Source organism: Camelus dromedarius, chromosome 19 (genome assembly GCF_036321535.1).
Source record: "Camelus dromedarius isolate mCamDro1 chromosome 19, mCamDro1.pat, whole genome shotgun sequence".
Taxonomy (NCBI): Eukaryota; Metazoa; Chordata; class Mammalia; order Artiodactyla; family Camelidae; genus Camelus; species Camelus dromedarius.
In genome coordinates this window covers 7734505-7754444 of record NC_087454.1, presented here as the reverse complement: position 1 = coordinate 7754444, position 19940 = coordinate 7734505, and the positions used below count along the sequence as shown (strand labels likewise).

The following is a 19940-nucleotide window of genomic DNA, read 5'->3' as shown; positions in this document are numbered from 1 at the left end:
CAGAGGTTTTTAAAGAATATTAAGTTGGTCACAATTTCACTTCCTTATTTTGCACCTGGCATCTTCTGGCCACTGATTTTTCAGTTGGGATTCCCATCACTTACCAATGGAGTTCTATTAACTTCCAGGTGTTTAAGACATTCTCTAGACCTATAGAATCTCTTGTTATTCTTGATATATCCATATATATTCTAACTATATGCTTGGTATACTATGTTCATGGTTTGTTGTGTCAGGATCATCACAGTTACATCTGAAGAATTTTTTTCACCGTAAAGTTAATATTCATTTATTTTTATCAATTAGATATAATATCCAGGTATGGTTGTGATGCTTCAAGATTTTCAGTATCATGGAATTATCCTTCCTGAATTTTAGTGGGACAAATCTTCTCTTGATGAGATAGATACCTGCTTACCTTTCTTGTAAATCAATCATATAAGCACTTTAGGCTATGTTCTTTTTATCAAGTCCTCTGTAGGTAAAGAATTTTCTTGAGACTCTTCTATACTTTTGATGGAATTATAAATCTTTTGAGTGGTATCTTGCTTAGTTAGGGGCTCAAAGCCTATTCCTCAGAGACTCTTCCCAAGAAACCTTCACTGAAACCATCACACTTTCTGTTTCCACCCCCAGGCAGAATGGGTCCCTGTCACTTTTACACCATCCTAGAACTTGTTCATCCCATAGTGTAGCCTTTACCACTGTTTCTTCTTAGTCACAAAGCATAGTGCACCAGTTTATCTGGGTCATACCAGGCTCTGCCTCTTAATTAGCTGCCTGACTTTGAACAAGTTACTACTTAATCTCTCCCTGAGTTCCCTCATCTATAAAATAGGGCAAAGAAAAGTACCTACCTCACAGGGTGATAGTAAGGAGGAAATGAGTTGATGTGAGCAAACCTCTCAAAGGAATGTCTGGCATGCAGTAAGCACTACATAAATGTTAGCTATTACACATGTTTGTCTCCTTTGTGATGATGAGTCCCCTGAGGTCTAGGAACCTTGGTTGTTCATTCCCTCTAAGCCCCAGACCCACATAGCCAATTGACTATTTCACATTTTATTTGGTTGAACAAAGCATATCAAATTCACTATGTCCATATTGAAATACTTACAGATGAGATGACAGTGATACCCGGGGTTGCTTCAAAGTAATCCAGGAAGGGAAAGCAGAGTGTCAGTAGAGGTGAAACATGATCAATCATACCTTGACACCTGTGAAAACTGTATGATGGGCATATTGCGTTTATTATATTATTCTCACAAATGTTGAATATGTTTGGAAGATACCTGTAATAAAAAATTTAAAGCTCAAAAATTACAATACCACCTTCTAACCTTTCTTCTAAATCTGGTCCTTCTCTTTCCTCCCTGCCTCAGTAGATAGCATTTTTTATTCTATAAGCAAAGAATGGCAATGGGAGATTTTTTGAGATGGGGAGATAACATACATTATTTTTAAGTTCTTTCCAACTCTGCATACATGGAAATTGTGGTTGAAGCACATGGGGAAGATTATTATGATGATGGTGATATGCAGGGTGAACTGGAATAGAAAGAAATAGAAACTCACCCAGTTGTGACAATTACCACTAAAATGGAGCCTGTAAATAAAGGCATACTTTGGCTATGCAAACTCTCCAGAGAGATCCCCATGAGTGGGTCTTGTGAATCTTCTGAAGTCTCATCTCATTATCACCTTCACCCCTCTCTTACTGAACCCTGTAACTTATCTGTACATTTATTAAGTCATTGATACATTATGCCTGAAATTCCATGCTCAAAGCTGGAGGCACTAGAGAAGGTGAAAGTTCTCTGCCCTCGCCTGGTCGGCAGATACAGAGATAAAGACATTGAGTCTGCTTAAACAGGGCCAAAGTCCACGTCATCTCTAAGATATCAAGGTGGTTCTGAAAGTCTGACCTTCTTCAAGGCTTGTCCTGTTTGCCAATGACAGTCCGTGGTAATTGCTAAAAGCATCACCAAGCGCTATCAAAAGTGTCCCAGTTGTAATGATAAATTATCTGGCCACCCTTTCAGTTTCCAAAGTTAACCTAAGAGGGCAAGACCCAACTTTACAAGCAGCTCCTTTTTGAAAATCCTAGAGCAGATCTAAGACCCTAGCAAGTCTTGGTCTCAGGCAATCCTAGTTTTGGCAACCATAAAATTGTCCTGCTAAAAACCTCCAAGGACACAAAGAATACCCTAGAGCATTTCTACTTCTACCAAAGGAGATCAGCGCATGAGTGAGAGGAACATGAAGCGTGAGAAGACCACACAGGGGGATGCCGATGCAGCAGGAACACAAAGGGACAAGGACAGAAAAATATGGGACGAAACTTTGGAAGGCATGCAGACAGTGTGGTCCCACTCAGTGAAGCTGTAAAGAAAGTAATTTAGCAAGAATTTTGATGCTTCCAAGTCTGACATGCACAGGGGCAGGTACCAGTATATTTGTTTTTCCAAGATTGAAATACTATCATAATGGTCTGTAAATAGTCATAGCAGCAAGAAGTCTGGAAATTCCATCCCAGCTGCCCATACCCTCCCTGGATTGCCGGATCTTCCCACAGTCCAACATCTGGAGGTGTGACATCTGGCCTAGCTAGGGGCCACCAAGAACCACTCCACGGCTCTGGCTATCCCAGTTGGTCGGAGCCTGTGCCATGCCAGTGATGGCTGTTGCAGATTTCACCCCTAGATGCCCCTACAGCAGTTTAGGGTGGGAGCCTGGGATGACTCAGAATCTGAAAGAGAAAAATGAGATGCAGAAACACAGGAGACTGAACCAGTAAAACTGCACGTCAGATTCCCGACATGCTGCCTTTTGGGGCCATGCTGCCTGTCACACTTGGGACACATCACATCCATCAGTCAGTGACCCCCAAGGCCAAGACCCTTCTCTTTTCACTGTCCAATGGCACCAGCCCTAGATCTTTCTCTGATCATTGCCCAAGGATTGAGGAGATGCTATTGCCGCTGCCATCACTTTCATCACTGTAATTTCTTCCTGTGTGTTGGATCTATTTGCAGTGGTTATCAGTGAAGCCCTCCATGAAACCAGATTTGGAGGCAGGCATGGTAAATTATGGTAATTTTTCTGCCAGCTGTGCCTTGGTACCATGGAGATAATGTAGTAGACAAATATCATACAACTGAAATGTTCACGACCAAGGCTTGCAGACACATCGATCTTCCTGAGAGAGTAATAGAAAGGATGGATGTGGTAGCCATCATCTGTGAGGTGGGAAGGCAAAGCTTTTATGAAGAGTGATTTTGCTTTACCGCCCAGAACCCTCTATTAAGATTTGCTTGAGTGTCTGTCTCCATGGACCTCCAGGTACCTCTTGAGAGAAACAGCCCTGCTCAAGGGTTCAGGCTACAGAGATGCTACAGCTCGCTGCGTGACCTTGGGCAGATCACTCCCCTCTCTGGGCCTTGGCTTTTTCACCTGGGAAGACTGAAGATTGCTCTTTCTTTCCTGAAGGAACTCCTGCATTGTGCAATACCCAGAGTTGTGAGAACTTGAGTATTTGGGGGAAGCTCAGGTAGGATTACAGCCAGTGGTTTCCATCACAAAAGAGGCCAGTCCCTGGAGTCAAAATGAAACACTTTAGTGGACCCCACTCCTTTCACCCAAGATCACCTCTCCCCACCCAGAATCCTCTGGTCCTTGGAGCCCTGAGATCAAAGCTCTGCCTGGCTGTTAGTATGAAGAGAGAAATCTGTCCTAAGTGGGCTTCCAGAAACCACACTTCTACTGGAAAAGCAGGAGGAAGCACGACTGGCTGTGCCACCAGTTAACCCCTCAAGTTAGCATTGGCCTTAAGACTTACTCAGTCTTTTCTCTACGTGCTTGAAAAATATTTACTTCGTAGGAACCTTCCAACTTAATTTACTACTGACTCTCACGCCCAGGAGAGCTGCTTCGCGCGTTTTGCTTGTCTTGCTGGTTACTGACAAGGAAGCATGGGGGGAGAGGATTTCAAAGTCTGAACAATGAAATTTTTAAAAAAGAAAGAAAGAAAAAGAAAATCTTATCTCCGTTGCTTACCGTGTTTTACTTTTGCTCAATGGCTTCTCCTCCCATCTCCCTCTTAAATATATTAGATCCGTGTCCTCCGAGGGCTAATCTTCCCTCTTTCCTGTCCCCTCAACCTCTTCGTGCCACCTCAGACTCACTCTTGGAGCTGTTAAGAGAAATTCCTCCCCTTCCTCATTTAACAGATGAGGAAATTTACAATGCCAGGGGATCGAACGGTTGTGCAAGTTTAAACAGCGGCTAAGTTCAGGCCAAGTCCTTTGTCAATGTGGGCAAGACTTCACAGTCCCCTGGAGAACTCCAGAACCACACACCGAGAAACAGTTTGCGGGAGAAAGTGAGTTTTATAAGCAATTCTTCCAAGACACTGGACTGTCTCTTAAAAACACAAGAGTGAGAGATGAAAAACAATGCCAGCAAAGATAGAAACCCTGCCCAGGACAGTATGTATGCACACCTGAAGACTGTTATTTAACATCCTTCAGCGGTGTCACTGTTTGGACACCAGCATCCCCGAGAGTTAATATTTGTGGAATGCCAGACATTCTTTCAGACAGAGAAGGACGGTGAAGATTCTCGAAAGCTGATCAAGCTCTTATGGGCTCCTGCTGGTAACTACCGTTTGCAGTGCTATTCTCCCCAGTGGGCTGGCGGGTCAGCCTAGGGCAAAGTTGGGAGGAGGGTGGTGCCTTGATGCGGGACGCCTGGAATCAGCATTTGGCATCTCCACCTCCACAGGCAGGTGTCCAGTCCTGGGCTACCATGAAGAAGAAGCAGAAGTACTCACTGTTCTTCAATAAGCAAACTTCTTAATCTGTGCAAATAAAAAGCCATTGGGAGCCCTTACTTGCTCTGTCATTTTCCTAAAGGACGTCTGGTGTGGAACTGTGTATAATTAGGTACCTTTGGGGAGGTTACCTGGCCGTCGCTTCCTCCAGTTTATTACTATGGAGAAAGCACCTCTCAGCACACCATCAGCTTAAAACTGTTGGATCCTGTCTAATGGCCCAAGCAAAGTTTAATGGATAAAGTCCCTGGAGAGTTTTCAGGTAAAGGAGAAACAGACGGCAGCCATGCAGGGAAAGACAGAGGTGTAAAAGCTGTTTATTTTGTTTTGTTTTTAGCTTAATGCAATCTAAAGGTGACTGTTAAGATATAAATCAAATTCTTGTTTTAATTAGCGCACGCTGTTTTCCTCCTAAAGATTACCTCTCCAAGAAATCATCTTTAACCCTTCCCCTTCATTCTTACCACTTTGGCCCACTTCTCAGGATTTTCCAAAATGATTCGAAATCAGTACATACAGTAGGGAAAAAATATTTATTTTCTAAAGGCATTACCTTGACAGGCAAAACAAAGCATTTTCTCAATTTCATTCAGAAATACATTTCTAAAAAAATACATAGACCAATATGGCCTGCCCAAACATATATTTCACATGGTAAATATAAGGAATAAATTGTTCGAATATAAATATCTATAAAAAAATAAGTACATCAAAATTTAATCCACCTCTTCCATTAGCCAGTTGCATAAAGGAAAATAATTTTACTGCTTTAAAGCATAACCAATGTTCCACCCTTCAATGTCTTCCATATCCAACCCTATACCACAGTGTTTCCAAAAATCAAAGTAAGGGAATCTCCTGATTCAATGATTTTTTTTCTCACGAAACAGAACTAGTAGATTACCATGAAAATATTATATCTACTATTGACACATTAGACAGACTTCCACGAGGTTAGGATTTAGTATGAAGATTTTAGAGGAGGGAGCAGTGGGAGAAGGAAGAGTTTGGGGAGACAATAATTAAAGGTGGGGAAATACTTCAGCCAGAGTGCAATATAGGTGAGGTAGACTCATATTTATGCAACGCATCCTGATTTACAGTAGTAACAGTTTCTTTCGGTTTGCATTTTATGAATTTAAAAAAAAAGTCTTTTTTTTTTTTTCACTCGAGAGTTTGTCCTTCGAGTGTGTTCAGTCTGTGCACTCCTTAGACAATCTTTGTGTGGACTTTGGAGTTTCTCCCTGAAATGTGCCAGGCGCCTGAGTGAGACACAAACACTCCCTTCGGACCCTCTTCCGGAACTCCGCCCGCACGTGGAATCTCCTCTCCTCCCGCTGGAGGAGGCCAGCCTAATCTGCAGGTCACTGTGTCTCTGCCTTCTTGGAGCGGCCCACTGTCACCCCAGAGCAGGAGAGAAAGCAGTTACCACTGATGGAGGCAAATGAAGATGGAACGGGGGACTCCTTAACCTTTCTTGGAATGTTTAGACCGAGGGCACTGGTCCTGTGACAGTCTGGAACAAGAACCGGTCTAAGCAGGGAGGGTGCTTTTGCTCTGATCCCAGCCATGCGGAGAGAGCGCAGAGTCAGGCCTGGGGCTCGCTGTGGACGAGATGGCTTCAGACAGGCCCCCACAGCCTGCCATCAGTGTGTTCGGTTGTGGGTCACTTTCTTCTCTCTGTAGAGCTTGGCTTTCAGCTTGGCAATGTGAAAGGATGTTTTGATGCTGTTGCTGATGGCCTCCAACCTATTAAAACAAGAGAAAACAAAAAAAAAATTTTTTTTTTTTGAGCAAAAATCATTCCTGGGCAAAAGAAACATCTAAAATTAGAAACTGGCACAAACAAATCTAAATCTGGATCCTGAACTTTCACCCCCACCCACAACCGCATGGTACTCTGCTAACCTCAAGTGAAAATAAACTACCCTTTATGCCTAGAATGGGGTGGGGGGAGGCTGGGGGGAGAAGAGGGATATGGTCATATCTAAAGGGAACTGGGTATTAAATACAATTTTAAAGTACAATTTTAAGGTAAACTAGAGATATTCTCTTCCCTCCTTTAGCCCTCCCCCAACCACTGTCCCAACCTCTGTGGGAGTGTGTGGAGAGACCAATTCAGCACAGGTTTCAAAGAGTCACGAGTGTCTTCTTAATCACATAAGGAATTGAAGGTGACTTAGCGGGAAAGAGATTTAAAAAAGAGGACCCATACAGGTAGGCCCAAAGCAAATGTTCTATGGCAATTTAAAAAAATTTGTTTTTGCAGGACAAAGAAAGAGGGAAGAACTGTAGCACTGATTTAATAGTTGATATAATAGAAACTAAGAGAAAAAATAAATAATTTCCAAGTCAGCTCAGAAACGTTGTTTTACGTAATCTTGAGATCTAGGGGAGTGAGCATTAGTGGCCTGAGTTCACAAACAGGGAAACTTTCAGGGCACGTGGGATGTCACAGGCCGCTAGGATGTCCTCACGTCAGTAGTAAACAGCTCAAAAAGTCATTCCTGGCTGCCAGGCCTATGCTCAGAACACTTGGATCCTGGAACTCCTTGCCAATGGATTTTGAGGAGAAGTTTCCACTGACCATGATAGGGAAATGTAGACTATGGGACAGATCTGAAAGCAGGATTCCTCCCTCCTGTCTGTGAATTCCAAACTGTTTGGGATTTGGAAGGGTTGTCACTCGAGAGCTGCTCAGAGCAACCCTGTGGTGTTACTTCTAACCCAGATCCCTTCTCTGCCCCAGCTCATGACTGACTGAAAAACGAGAGAGCTTTTGGGAATGACACTGGCTCTGTCGACCAGATGCATTTCCCTGTTTAAAAAAATTAATAAATAAACCTGAAAAAATGACCTGTTCTAACTCTCACCAACCCTACCTAATAACTTTATTTTCCCTTTGGCCATTTGAATACTACTTTTTGAAGAATTGGATTATACATGACACTTTGATTAAACAAACAAACAAAAATCTCCCTGAAGTGATTTTTAATTTCTTAGGGAAAGCAGTAAATATACTGACTCAGAGAGGCAAAAAGTAGATGTGATCAAATAACAAAGGTGTCTCTTGATACATCTTGTTTGGAAAATCTACCTTTAGAATGAGTAGTGTGTGTGTGCTAAAAAATCCCCAAAATGTACAGTGGGCAGCAGTCTGCATTCAAGGCCTTCAGGAAAACATTTGAGAGCGAATCCTTTGGAATGCAGAGATCCCCCTTTCCTTTGCCATTGTCTCCTAAGCCTTTCCCCCATCGAGGTAAGAGTGACTAGGAGCAGAGACCATTCACAGGGGATGGGGGCCAGCTGTTCTTGGGAGCCTCTTACCTTCTTATTTTCCTTCCTGCCACTAGCTGCTGCTGAATACACTTCTCGCCAGGCTGGGAACAGTCTCTGCCTTTCTTTTGGTTATTCCAGCCTTTCTCCATAGTGTCTTGGTCCCTATTAAAATACACAGAGGGAAAACATTTCAGCCACGGTACCTCCAGTTGCTCTCAAGGCCTCAGTTAATCTTTCAAATAACAAGGCAGCATCATAAGAGGGAGAAGGTCAGGAGGCCATAAAACTGATAGAAAACAAAGTTGTTTTGACTCACCTGAGTTCTTTTCCTGCTTGGCAAAAATTCCAGCATTTCTTGTCTTTTTGGCTTGCACACTGGCATCTGTTCCTGTGGAGTGTCGCCTTTGTGGGAAATAAATCCTTTAAGGATCGCTTGGACCTAGAAGGGCTTCCAAGTCCATATGGAACAATGTGCCTGTTATTGAAAGAGAGGAACAAAAGAGATTAGCATAATTAATAGTCTAATAGTCTCCAAAGATTGCATTCTTTGGGGCAGTCTCATTCCATTAAGACAGAAGGAGCTCACGCCACAATGTCTGGTAGTGGAACTTAGGATAGTGAAATGTAACAGGATCACATGCCTGTCAATGGCCCTGCGCGTGTAGACCCAACCAGGAGAAAATCAGTTTTTCCGAGTCATTAAAATTCTATGTGAACTCTCAACAACATTCAGTTTCTTCTCGATATATAGTAGCCTTGTTTTTTGTCCAAAATTATGACATCTCTGCTTTGGTATCTGTTTCATATTTTCTTCCCCTTTCTAACTTTCTACTTTGTTAACAGTTCTTAGGAGGGGGGCACTTCCACGCGAAACTATGACTCACAAGGTTTTGAAAACCTATTTTCCACTCAAGTTGTACATGGTAATGCTGAAAGGGGCCCCGGAGGAGACGGGAGGGGGCATCGTGCCATGTGCACAGTTCCTGCCCATGCTGCATGTCTTCTGTGATCTGGTAAGATCACATGACTGTAGAAGGGTCCCTTGCCAGAAGTCTGTCCAGTAATTGCCAATGTGTCTCTTTTGATTCTCACCTAAGGAATAAGTCCTCCCCTTGGAAGTATCACCTTACTCAGTATCAGGCTCGCTGTGGATTTTGTTTTGGTTTGATTTGATTTTGTTTGGATTTTGGCCGTCCCTCATGGTAATGGGACCCTGCAGGCACAATCAATGTGTTTTTGTTTTCGACTCCCTCTGATGGGTGAACTAGTCTTCAGAGGGTAACGGAGGGGGAACTACTTTCTTCACTCTGGAGACAGAAGGGAAATCTAAGGACTGGGCTTCGAGTCGGACACCCAGGATCTAGGTTGAGCTCTGCCATAAACTTTTTCCTCACAAGTGGCTTCCATATTTGGGGTCTTAGTTTTTCTAGAAGTAAAATGGGCAGGTGGGACTATAACTATAATCCCTTCTGCCTTTTGAGTCTCTCCCATGAGAAGCTTAGGTTGGACCAACCCACATAAGATCTCAGCAATGTATCTCCTAAACCAGGCAGATTCCACAAAAAGAATACCTCCCCCCCCCCCCACCAAAACCCGGGCCCCACACCTACAGAGTCCAAGCCAAAAAGTAACAAGAGTGAGCTCCGGTAACACCAAAGGGGAGGAGTGACTAGTGTAACGATGCCCTCTAGAGACTCACTCTGGAGTGTTGACCCAGATGATGTCCAGGTGGCAGAAGTAGACACACTCTTTATCCATCAAGGAAGAGCAGGAGCAGCGCTTGGACCGGCGGGGCCTCCAGGGAGTGCTGGGAGAGGGCTTCTCCCCTCCGCCCTCCACTCCTGTGCTGAGCTCGGCGCCCAAGACCGCTGGGGAGAGAAAGAGCAGGTCAGTGGGAGATGTCTCTGTGGAGGCCCAGAGGCACACAGGTCACGGTATCGACGCCAGATCTGGCAGAGCAGATAAAAGCCGATGAAGCACACGGCTGCCTTCAGCAAGAAACACAGAGGGAAAAAGTTTTGTTTTGTTTTGTTTTTTTGGCCCTCCTTAACATGACTTCACCTTTATCGCCACTGGCTTATCTCTTTCAGAGAGATTACACAAGTGCAGGGGAAACCACCACCTGAAAAGGGACTTACCAGCCCCTTGAAACAGCCTTCAAGGAAATGCTGCCTGCTGGAAATTTGGATTGGCTTCTGCGTGGACCCTAGTAGGACAGCACAACCTACAATGCCTTAAAATTGGCTGATGACCAAAAATCTAAAACTAAATAAATCATACTGCCTTTTTTTTTTTTTTTTAAGATTCAGAGCCATGACCTTCCGTTGAGGGCAGGACCCACCAGTTCACACCCTGTGGAAGGCAGGGAGTAGCCCGGGTGATACACACCTCTTGAAATAAGGTGGAGGTCCAGAGCTTTGGGGAGGTGATTGGAGAGAGAGAAGAGAAATCAGCTCTCCAGTATTCATTCCAGGCAGTCAGCTCCACAGAAACCACAGACCTACAGAAGCTGAGCAGCAGGGGACCTGGTCAAGGTCCTGGGAGGTTATGAATTCTGAATCTCCGAGCAGTATGCTGTGTGTGGGATTTGCCTCCTCCCCGCTCCCCACTGCAGCATTGCCTCCTCTTACTGACAAGTTAGCCATGCAGCTTATCTGCCCAATTTTGTCCATTTCAAATGATCAGACACATTCCAGGATTTTCCTTCCCTTGACATCCTTTCCCTTTAGTCAGGGTCATGAAAAAACAACAAAAAAAATGCATTGACCCTAAAAGAGGGAAGCAGGCAGATGCACCCATACTATCTAAATCCTTAAGCAGCCAGGATTTACCCTAGCTCCCCTCTCAGGACAGGTGAATCAGACTGGAAATGGAACCCACGCTGTTTTGAGTGCCAAAAACCTGCCAAAAGATACCTAAAGTCAGTGATGACAAATTTTAAAGAAAACATCTGCATCGCCCTGACACTGCCTGAGGGGGTTTTCAACCAGACTCCTGCAGGTGATTTTACTGCTCATATATTGAATGACTTGAATAAAATTCCTTGGCTTCAAGCTGAAATGTTTAAATGTTTTACACATTAACACACTATTAAAGAGTATTTGAATAAGATATAAATTAAGACATAAATTCCTGTATGTCTTACTACCTGTATGAACACATATATTGCAAAAATACATTTGGCTAAATTGTATCTTGTCTTTAATTGAGTTATATGTTTAAAAGCCAAGGAAATACACTAGGCAATGATAATAATATTACTTTAATGCTATAGGAGCATTTGTCTTCAACAGGATTTTTTTTTCCACTAGAAAACTTAAGCAGCTTTGAGCAATAATTCCCCTCCACTGGATATCCCAGCAGCAGTCAGAAAAAGAAGGGGGGAAAAAACAGAAGCAGGAAAGCATGAAGGTGGCGAAGAAGACATCAACATTCAGGGATTACAAGTCAACGTGCCTACCTGTTTCTGTAGCTCCGTGGAAAGCCACGAACAGCAGAGCGAAAATCATGGGGAAATAATCCATTCTGAAAAAGGGATCAAAATCCTTCCCCCGGCGAACTAAACCCGAAGGGGGGGGGAACAAAACACAGAAAAGCAGCTTTAGTTCCCTTCAAGCGTTTCTGGTCATTCAGATCTCAAAGTGATCCTTCAGCCCGAATGCTCTTTAACGGGAGAAAAAAGAGGTTTCTGCCGGGAGAGGAGGCAGTGGGAGCGGTCGGAGGACGCACGCGGCCGTGGAGCGCGGGGACCGAAGACCCTGGCGGCGCTGCTCCCAGTGCCGAGGCAGAAGCGCGTCTGACCTGGACAGCTCTCAGCAGGCTTTTTATATTGAACCCCTATAGAGTGGGGGTAAACAGCTCCAACTTTATTCCAGCCCCAGACAATGTTATTGTGTTATTAGTCACCAACAGGCAACGTGCAGCCGGAGATAAGGCTGGGCTCTAAAGGAAATCACTGCTAACTTCAGAGGCAGACGCCCGCCGTCTGACAATTCAGGGGCAGGGCTTAGAAAAAGAAAATACCCATTAGAGACCTTTGGTAAACCTGCCCGTGCAGCGCTGGAGTCTGCTTCCCCTTTGCAAGCTGCCAGCCCCGGAGTTCAAGAATCAGAAGAGGGACTCCAGAAAAGTCATACCATTGGTATGAAAAGTATGAGCCACAGTTTAAATAGATGGTATTGTTGTGTGTGGGGAATTTTTTTTAATTGTTGTTCTCTTCATTTGCCTTTTATGTCTCTCCGATTTCTTAGTGCTGATCAGACCAGGGAAGGCTCTCCCTCTGCGCTCCCCCTCCCCCGACTCGGGGGTCAAACTATTTTGGCAGATCCATGCATTTTTCTCTTACTTCTAGCCCCCTCCTCCAGGTCTGTTTTGCTTAAGTTCTTTGCTTCCACAGTGGGAAAGATCAGAGAGCAACTGGCAAGGAAAGGAAGTTTAAAAAAAGTAGAATTCTTTCAGGCACATACCTAATCCGTTCAGTATTGCTGATTAGTAGCCCTCATAAACGCTGTGTGTGCGCGCTCACCCTCTCCCCTATCCCGGATCGCCCCGCTTTCAGGAGCACCAATTTTAAGAAATAGCGAGAGAGGAACGCCAGGGGGCGACGAAGAGCTACCGGGGCTGATGTTTTCGAAGGACAAAAGGTAATAAACAGCCTTGGCTTCCAAATAACAGAAGGAAACTCAGCCACCTGAGACGGGAGCTTAGGAAAGGAAGGGACGGCGCCTGACACAGAAGGCGAGATGCCCCTCAGAATATAACATGTGGTTCCTACATCGGGACATTTTATGGGAGCCTTTTTTTTTTTTTTTTTTTTGGCTTCATCTTTTTAAGTCAAAAGGGTGTTCTTGTACAAGTTTAGGTGACTACACAACCAGGGTGGTTTTGGGAAGGAGGAAATGCCCGAGCTGAATAAGGGATCAGACAATACCTCACTTTTAATAATATGTTTATGTTTTCAAAGCAATTTCCTGTCTGTATAACCATGAAATACCCCTGAGGTCCCCACAGGGCACTTACTGCGGAGGAGACAACATGCTGTAATGTATAGAGCAAAACATGAATGTAAGACATGTGCCTTTTTCAATTAGCCTCATTTTTCAAATGAGAAAGTTGAGGCACCCACAAGTTCTGTGCTCCATCAGAGTTCTCAGTGTGGCTGAGTAAAGCTCTCAGGATAAAACTAGAGCATCTTGCCTGCATAGGAAAAAGATATGCCTTTGTCTAGCTCCTAGGGAAACCATCAAATAGATGCTTCTGCCATTTCTTCATCTTTTTTTTTTTTCGCCAGTACCCCCATACACCCCGGGATTGGAATGTGGACTCATTTCGAAAACTCCTGAGGCGCCAACAGAACCGTTTCCTCCTGCTTCTGTCTGCTTACTCTCCACCTCTAGAATGGAAAGGACAGATTTTATCCTGACACCAAAGCCATGGACCTGGGCACACTTGGTCCCCTGGGCCTCCCCGGAAGTCACAGCGGGGGAGATAGTAACAGTAGCAGTATCCAGTCCATAATGAGATCTGCCCCCTGAACAAGCCACTGCAGCAAGAGCTGAAGATAGGGGAGAGGCAGGGGCCCTGCCCCCCCCCCCCTCCACTCAGTCCCCAGGGGTCTCCTCCTCCGGGTGCTTACCTCAGCCCAGCTCTGGGGCCGGGGAGGGTGCAGCTCCCCTAGGACTAGGTGCCACCAAGCAGGGAGCCAGCTTTGCCTGCCTCGGCTCTGGCCAGTGTGTTCTGACCTCTTCCCACCAGCAGAACACAGGAGAGTGGAGGAGACTTGATGTCACATTCACAGGATCCAAGACCCCCCCCCCCCCGCTGTCCTGGGAGAAGTGGCCTGGGAAGTGTGTCTTGGCAGGGATCCCACACCTTTTTTTTTTAAACTCCTGGCGACTTTAACAAACATTGGCCACAGCCAGGACCAGCTTGTCCTCAGCTCCTCCCCGGAAACGAGGGGAGCCTTTCCAGGTCCAGTCTGTCTCAGTCTGGCTCCTCCAGCAGGGAAGCCCATCTCCATGCCACCCCTGCCTTGGTGAGGCTGCCCTGACCAGTGCCAGTGACGCCCAAAAATCAGGAGAAGTGAAGCAGAATGCAACTGCCCACACACCTTCCCACAGCCCTCCTCCCCCACATCCCCTGTGTCATCCTATGAAGTATTTAAATTACAAATACAAAAAGTGGACAGCAGCCATCCACCCCCGCCCTTCACCCAGGGTCTTCTTTTCAAGTAAATGCACAGGTTTTCAGACCTGGAAAGGTCCCATTGTTCCAAGGACCATCTTGCCCCCATCTTTAAATCTTGAGTTTCCAAGATACACACTCACGTGGGTGTGCGCCTGTGTGTGTTTCCATTTTTCTCCATGTGTCCGGAGGCAGTGGTGGGATCTGCCTCTCTGCGCACCTCTCCATCTCCAGCTCTTGCCGCAGCCTCTTTTCTTCCTGTAGAAGGAAGGGGGAGCCCCTTTCAAGCACAGAGAAGGCAGCTATGGCACTGCTAGGCAGCTGCCCAGCAAGATATTTTGCCAAGAACCGAGAGCGGGAGGGAAAAAGAACCCCAACAAACAAGTTTTACAAGCTTGATGCTCCCACTGCTCCTTCACTTAAAGCCTTGCTAGGGAGGGAGGTGGGAGAGGAGGAAGTTCCTGGACAAAGGAATAGAAGTGGAGAGCCCACCTCCCTCCAAGTCCACCTGCCCAGCCCTCCAAGATCTAGCAGGGGGAAAGCTCTTTGCAGACACAGACCTCCTCAGAGAGGAAAGGGAAGGGAGAGAGGAGGTAAAGAGATGGCTTTTTCCCCCAGTGGAACAGTTTTCTGTTGCTGTTCTTCCTTGTAATGTTACACTTGAATACTGGAAACTATTTGATAAAGCTATTTCTTATGTGTTCCCTTCTGTATCTCTTGCTATGTATTAATAGATAGCTATAAATAAAACACCCTGGGCCCCAAATACAGATACTGCACAGTAGCAAAGTGTACTGTTTTTAGCATTTTTCAGCTTTGCTCTTTCTCAACTTTTGCGTAATAAAATTTGCATCTTTGCCAAGCCAGTAAATCTGGGGTGAGACATGGCATTGAGCTCAGCAAAAAGAGCAGTCATTTCGTTTCTTGACAAGAAGACAAAGAATAGGGAGTAGCTTACTGTAGAGATGGTGAAGCTCTCCAGGCCACCAGGCCTGTTTCAATTGTATATTGTTGACTATTTGACATCCCTACTTTGCATGGCACTGTATGAAAGGTTGTGCACTCCAGACATTACCCCATGACATGTTACACACCTCCAGGAGTCATGAACAAACACAGCTTCTCCCTGGGTCCAAAATATAATGGCACTTGGCACAGGAGATAGGATGATGCTCAAAAGAGATTCATCCCATGCATTTAAAAAACATAGAACATTAAGAGTCATCGACAGATGAATGGATAAAGAAGATGTGGTGTATATACAATGAAATGGTACTCAGCCATAAGCAACCACATGGATGGACCTAGAGGGTATCTTGCTAAGTGGAGTCAAACAGAGAAAGAAAATACTATATGATTTCACTTATATATGGAATCTAAAAAAACAAAACCAGCCGACAAACATAACTAAAAAATAGATTCATAGATACAGAGAACAAATTGGTGGTTGTCGGGGGTGGGGTGCTGAGCGAAATAGGTGAAGGAGATTAAGAGGTGCTTCCAGCTATAAAATAAAGAAGTCGTGGGAATGTAATATATGATGAAGGGAATATAGTCAATAATATTGTAATAACTTTGCATGGTGACAGATGGTAACTAGGCTTATCATTTTGTAATATATAAAAATATCAAATCACTATGTTGCACACCTAAAACTAATATAATATTGTAAGTCAATTATGCTTCAATTAAGAAGGGAAAGAGAACCATGTAACAAATGCAACTGTACTTCCTTGGCACGTTCATCCTTAAGATGATGACAGATAGTCGGTATTTAGTTTAAAAGAATATGTCCAGTTCTCTAACCTAGTGTTTCCTAAACCTCAGACGTTCAGAAACCTTTCACAACTTTTACCATATTTGTGCGCCACCCATAGATTTTTACTGAATATTTTTCTTTCAACTGACTTCTTTTACTTGAATAACTTTAAGAAACTGTCACTACCATCCTGAGCAATAATATGTATGGAATCATGGTTTATATAGTTAAATAATATACATTTTAATAGTTAAATAAGGTACATGAAATCGTGGTTTAATACAGATTAAAATAAACATAATTAGTGTGTTCATTAGGCTATTAGAAATAAAAACTGTCCTGCCAGATACTGTCACCTGATACACCAACCCCAGCATGCTCACCACTCTTGGGGAACACCATTCATTCCACTCTGATATCTTATGTCTTATTATGTTAAGAATTAAGCCCTGGTTTAATTCCACTCTCTGAGTCTACTTTCAAGATAATATCTAAATATTCCACATCAAAACTCTCATATGGATGCATTTCAAAGAAACAGAAATCCTGGCATCCAGAACCTAGAAAAACAAGGAGTTCGCAGTCCCAAAATTTCCTAGTTCATACTTCTCCTTGGTTTATGACTTTAATGTTTTGGCAGTTGTCTTTTATTTTGACCCTCTACCCCCAGTTTAAATATCCTCTCTAAGTGGTTTTGCGCGCACGCACGCACGCACGCACACACACACACACACACACGTGAACCTATAGACTGGAATGGGATAGTAATTGTAATATTTCACACATCCAAGAGACCAGAAAAATGTCACAGCCAATAGCTGCCTCCCCATCTTTTTCTCCTTAATTCTATGTCATTCATGACCTGTGGAACTAAAGAGATTCTGATGCAGGGGTTAAAAATTAATACCACTTGAGGGTAAATGGAACAGAGTCAAGTCACTTCATTAAACCTAATTTATGTTGTCATTCTAGACAAGCTTTTCTTCCAGGTGTTTGAAAGGTACAGTAAAAGGAACTAATTCTGGAGGACAGGTGTGGTGTAAATACGATGGGTACCTTTCTGTTTTCCTAAGCAAGTGGCATGTGTGTGACATTCGCAAGGGTGGGGTGACTCTGGTTAAGTCCACTGCTGCTAACACCCTTTTTGTGACACCATTTCACTACTAATTATGCATTTCTTTTTTGGTTTTTAAAAGTTTTTTTGTAGAATAGTGGTATCAGGGGATGGGACGGGGTGAGTGAGAGAAATGGGGAAATGTTGGTCAAAGGATACAAACTTAGAAGTTTAATTAGTTCTGGGGATCTAATGTACAACATGGTGATTATACTTAACAATACTGCATTATATACTTGAAATTTGCTGAGAGAGTAGATCTTATTCTCTTCACTAAAAAAGAATCATAACCATGTGATGTAATGAAGGTTCAGCTAACACTGCAGTGGTACTAATTTGCAGTATGTAAGTGTATCAGATCAACACAACTTACACAATATTGTATGTCAACTATATCTCTATAGAGCTGGAAGAAAAGTTTCTTTTGCACCTTGTATATAATGGCAAAAAAATAAGCCAAAAGTCTTAGCTCTTTCTCAACTTTTGTGTAATAAAAGGTCTTTGGTGCCCTGCTGAAATTTCCAAAACTATCCTAGGAAAGTAGCAAGAAAATGATTCATTTGAAATTCATTTTCAGATTGGAAATCTGAAATCAGAAAGCTTCTGTTAATTCAGTGTTGTGTGCATATATGTGTAGTGAGCCCCCACTGGGTGTCCAAAGTAATTCTAGGTACTTTGTGTATTTCAGTGTAAAGGTATGACGACTTCATATTCATAGGTCAGTGGATTGACATGGAATTAATAAAAGCCATCGGGGAAAGGCAACACTTGGGAGGAGGGAGGGAAGCAAAGGTACCTACAAGAAAACAAGGGATCTGAGGGACTAAATGATTCAAGAAATAACCATAGAATGAAAGAGGCTGAATGAAGGTTTTAAAGGATAGCAGGAAAGATCTTCACAGATGAGAGGAGTTAGGAGCTGTTGCAGAGGACAGAAAATGGCTAAGAGGAGAGGGAATGTTAGCAACTTGGTTTGGTTATTGGCTTTATAGTTCCAATGGGACCAGGTGATTGATGATGATGCAAGAGAGAAAGATTGTGTAGAGGACATATGTGGTCGATATTTTTAATATCTCTGTAATGTGCCAGGATAATGTACAATGTCTATAGTTTTCACCCTGTGATTTCTGAAATTTTGAGGATTCACATGGGGCACAAAGAGGAACTTTTTCCTAATGAATAAAGTCAAATGATTTTGACAGTTCATTGTGTGGACTATGTCACCATTAGAAGGTCTGGATTTTATTTGTATTAGAAAATATTAAGTGAGTTAAAATTATTCCCACATTTTGCCTATCTCCTTTTTGGACTCAGCCATTTGCAGGGAAGAAAAAATCTTCACTATAAAGGTTTAGAAATGTTCTCTGAGTTCCTACATTTTTCCTTATCTCTTTCTTTCATGAGAAAAGATTTAGTACAAGGATTATTTTTATTATTCTTACCAGCCGCCTACCTGCAAGTAACTCAAACCTCCCTCTTTAAACTATGATTTTGATAAAATTAAATTTCTCTCCAGATAATATTTTTTCTTAAGTATGAGTGCTCAGTGGAAAAGGAAAGAATATTTATTACTGGTTGTCATCTTAGAAAAAATATTGGGGAAATAGTGGGTTACTTTTTTAAAAGGGCATTGGATTCATTTAGAAATGCTAATTTAATTTCACAAGTCCCAGAATATATTTAATGCTAAGGATTTTGTTTGATTTGGCATTTGCACTTATTTTAATTTGTTCTCTTGATGGAAAAAAAAAACTTTTGGACTGGAGACAAGAATCATTTTCCTGGAAATTGATGTCTTCAGATTTTTTTTTTCTGAGAAGCTTAAAAAAACACCCATATACTTTTTGTTAATATTATTTAACAGTTATTGATTATCATCTTTCTCTGAGTGTAATTTTTACTAAGGACAGTGTGGGAAGTCAAAAGACATTGAAATACACTTCTTTCCCACGTCTGACTCACAAGAACAAAGAATGTGGCTTGATGACATTGTGTGTGTTGCTCCCTTATTGTGTTGATTTATTTTAGAGAAATGTGGGGAAAAGAAAAAGGGATTAAAATGAAGGCCTACAGGAGGTGTCTGCTTATGGCTGAATTTCAGGCTCTTGCAGGACTTCAGGGAGAGCAGTACTGCAGACTTACTTTAGAAGGAGGAGGAAGACCAGGCATGAAGCTATGGCCCAGTTCTCAGCCCTCCTCCTTCCTGGGATGTGAGGGGAGCACAGAAGCATAAGTTAGAGACTCTTGCAACTCACAATGTTCATGTAAAGCACACAATCTTGCTACAAAATGGAAAAGATTCTGTGAACTGCAAAGTAGCTGGTTTAAAGACTTTTTTCCAAAGTTGTTTCAAGACTGTTCCGCGAGGGCCAACATTTTCTAGATAAAGCATTTTACGGCATTGTTTCTTTCTGGCTGTCCTCTCTCCCCCGACATCCATTCTATTTTTGTATGTTATCTGGAAGAAACTATCTTTTTGGACTGGTGACCAGGTCTCTGCACCAGCAACCTCCTTTTCCCCCTATTCTCTCCCATACCCCTGCACTTTCCAAGCAGCATTTTGCCTCTTTATGATGACTTGAATCTCCCAGAATGGGCCACAGAGTACAGGTTCCCAGTACACACAGAGATTTCCAACGAAGCACCTGCCTCCCCTCTTTGATTGGTTAACATCTACTTTATATATATATGTGTATGTGTGTGTGTATATATATATATATAGAGAGAGAGAGAGAGAGAGGTGGTGGGGGAGGGAGAGAGAGGGTGGGTAGAGA

General features: G+C 43.2%; 1 protein-coding gene across 1 annotated transcript; it reads right to left on the bottom strand.

Annotated features, from left to right (window-relative positions):
- Nucleotides 1-5350: 5350 nt before the first annotated feature.
- On the bottom strand, nt 5351-12297 carry EDN1 (endothelin 1). The gene is made up of 5 exons (XM_010995916.3): nt 11571-12297; nt 9810-9978; nt 8427-8585; nt 8159-8272; nt 5351-6580 (listed from the first exon to the last, which is right to left on the bottom strand). The coding sequence occupies exons 1-5, from the start codon at nt 11632-11634 to the stop codon at nt 6478-6480; spliced, it is 609 nt and encodes a 202-aa protein (XP_010994218.3). The 5' UTR covers nt 11635-12297; the 3' UTR covers nt 5351-6477.
- Between the last annotated feature and the right edge of the window lie 7643 nt (nt 12298-19940).

Bases quoted from the DNA above. Each gene is read 5' to 3' on its own strand.
- EDN1 (XM_010995916.3), bottom strand. From the start codon at position 11,634: ATGGATTATTTCCCCATGATTTTCGCTCTGCTGTTCGTGGCTTTCCAC. The intron at 8,586-9,809 runs GTGAGTCTCTAG...TTTCAATAACAG, and splicing joins ATCTGGGTCAACACTCCAGA to GCACATTGTTCCATATGGAC. The intron at 8,273-8,426 runs GTGAGTCAAAAC...GTATTTTAATAG, and splicing joins CAAGCAGGAAAAGAACTCAG to GGACCAAGACACTATGGAGA.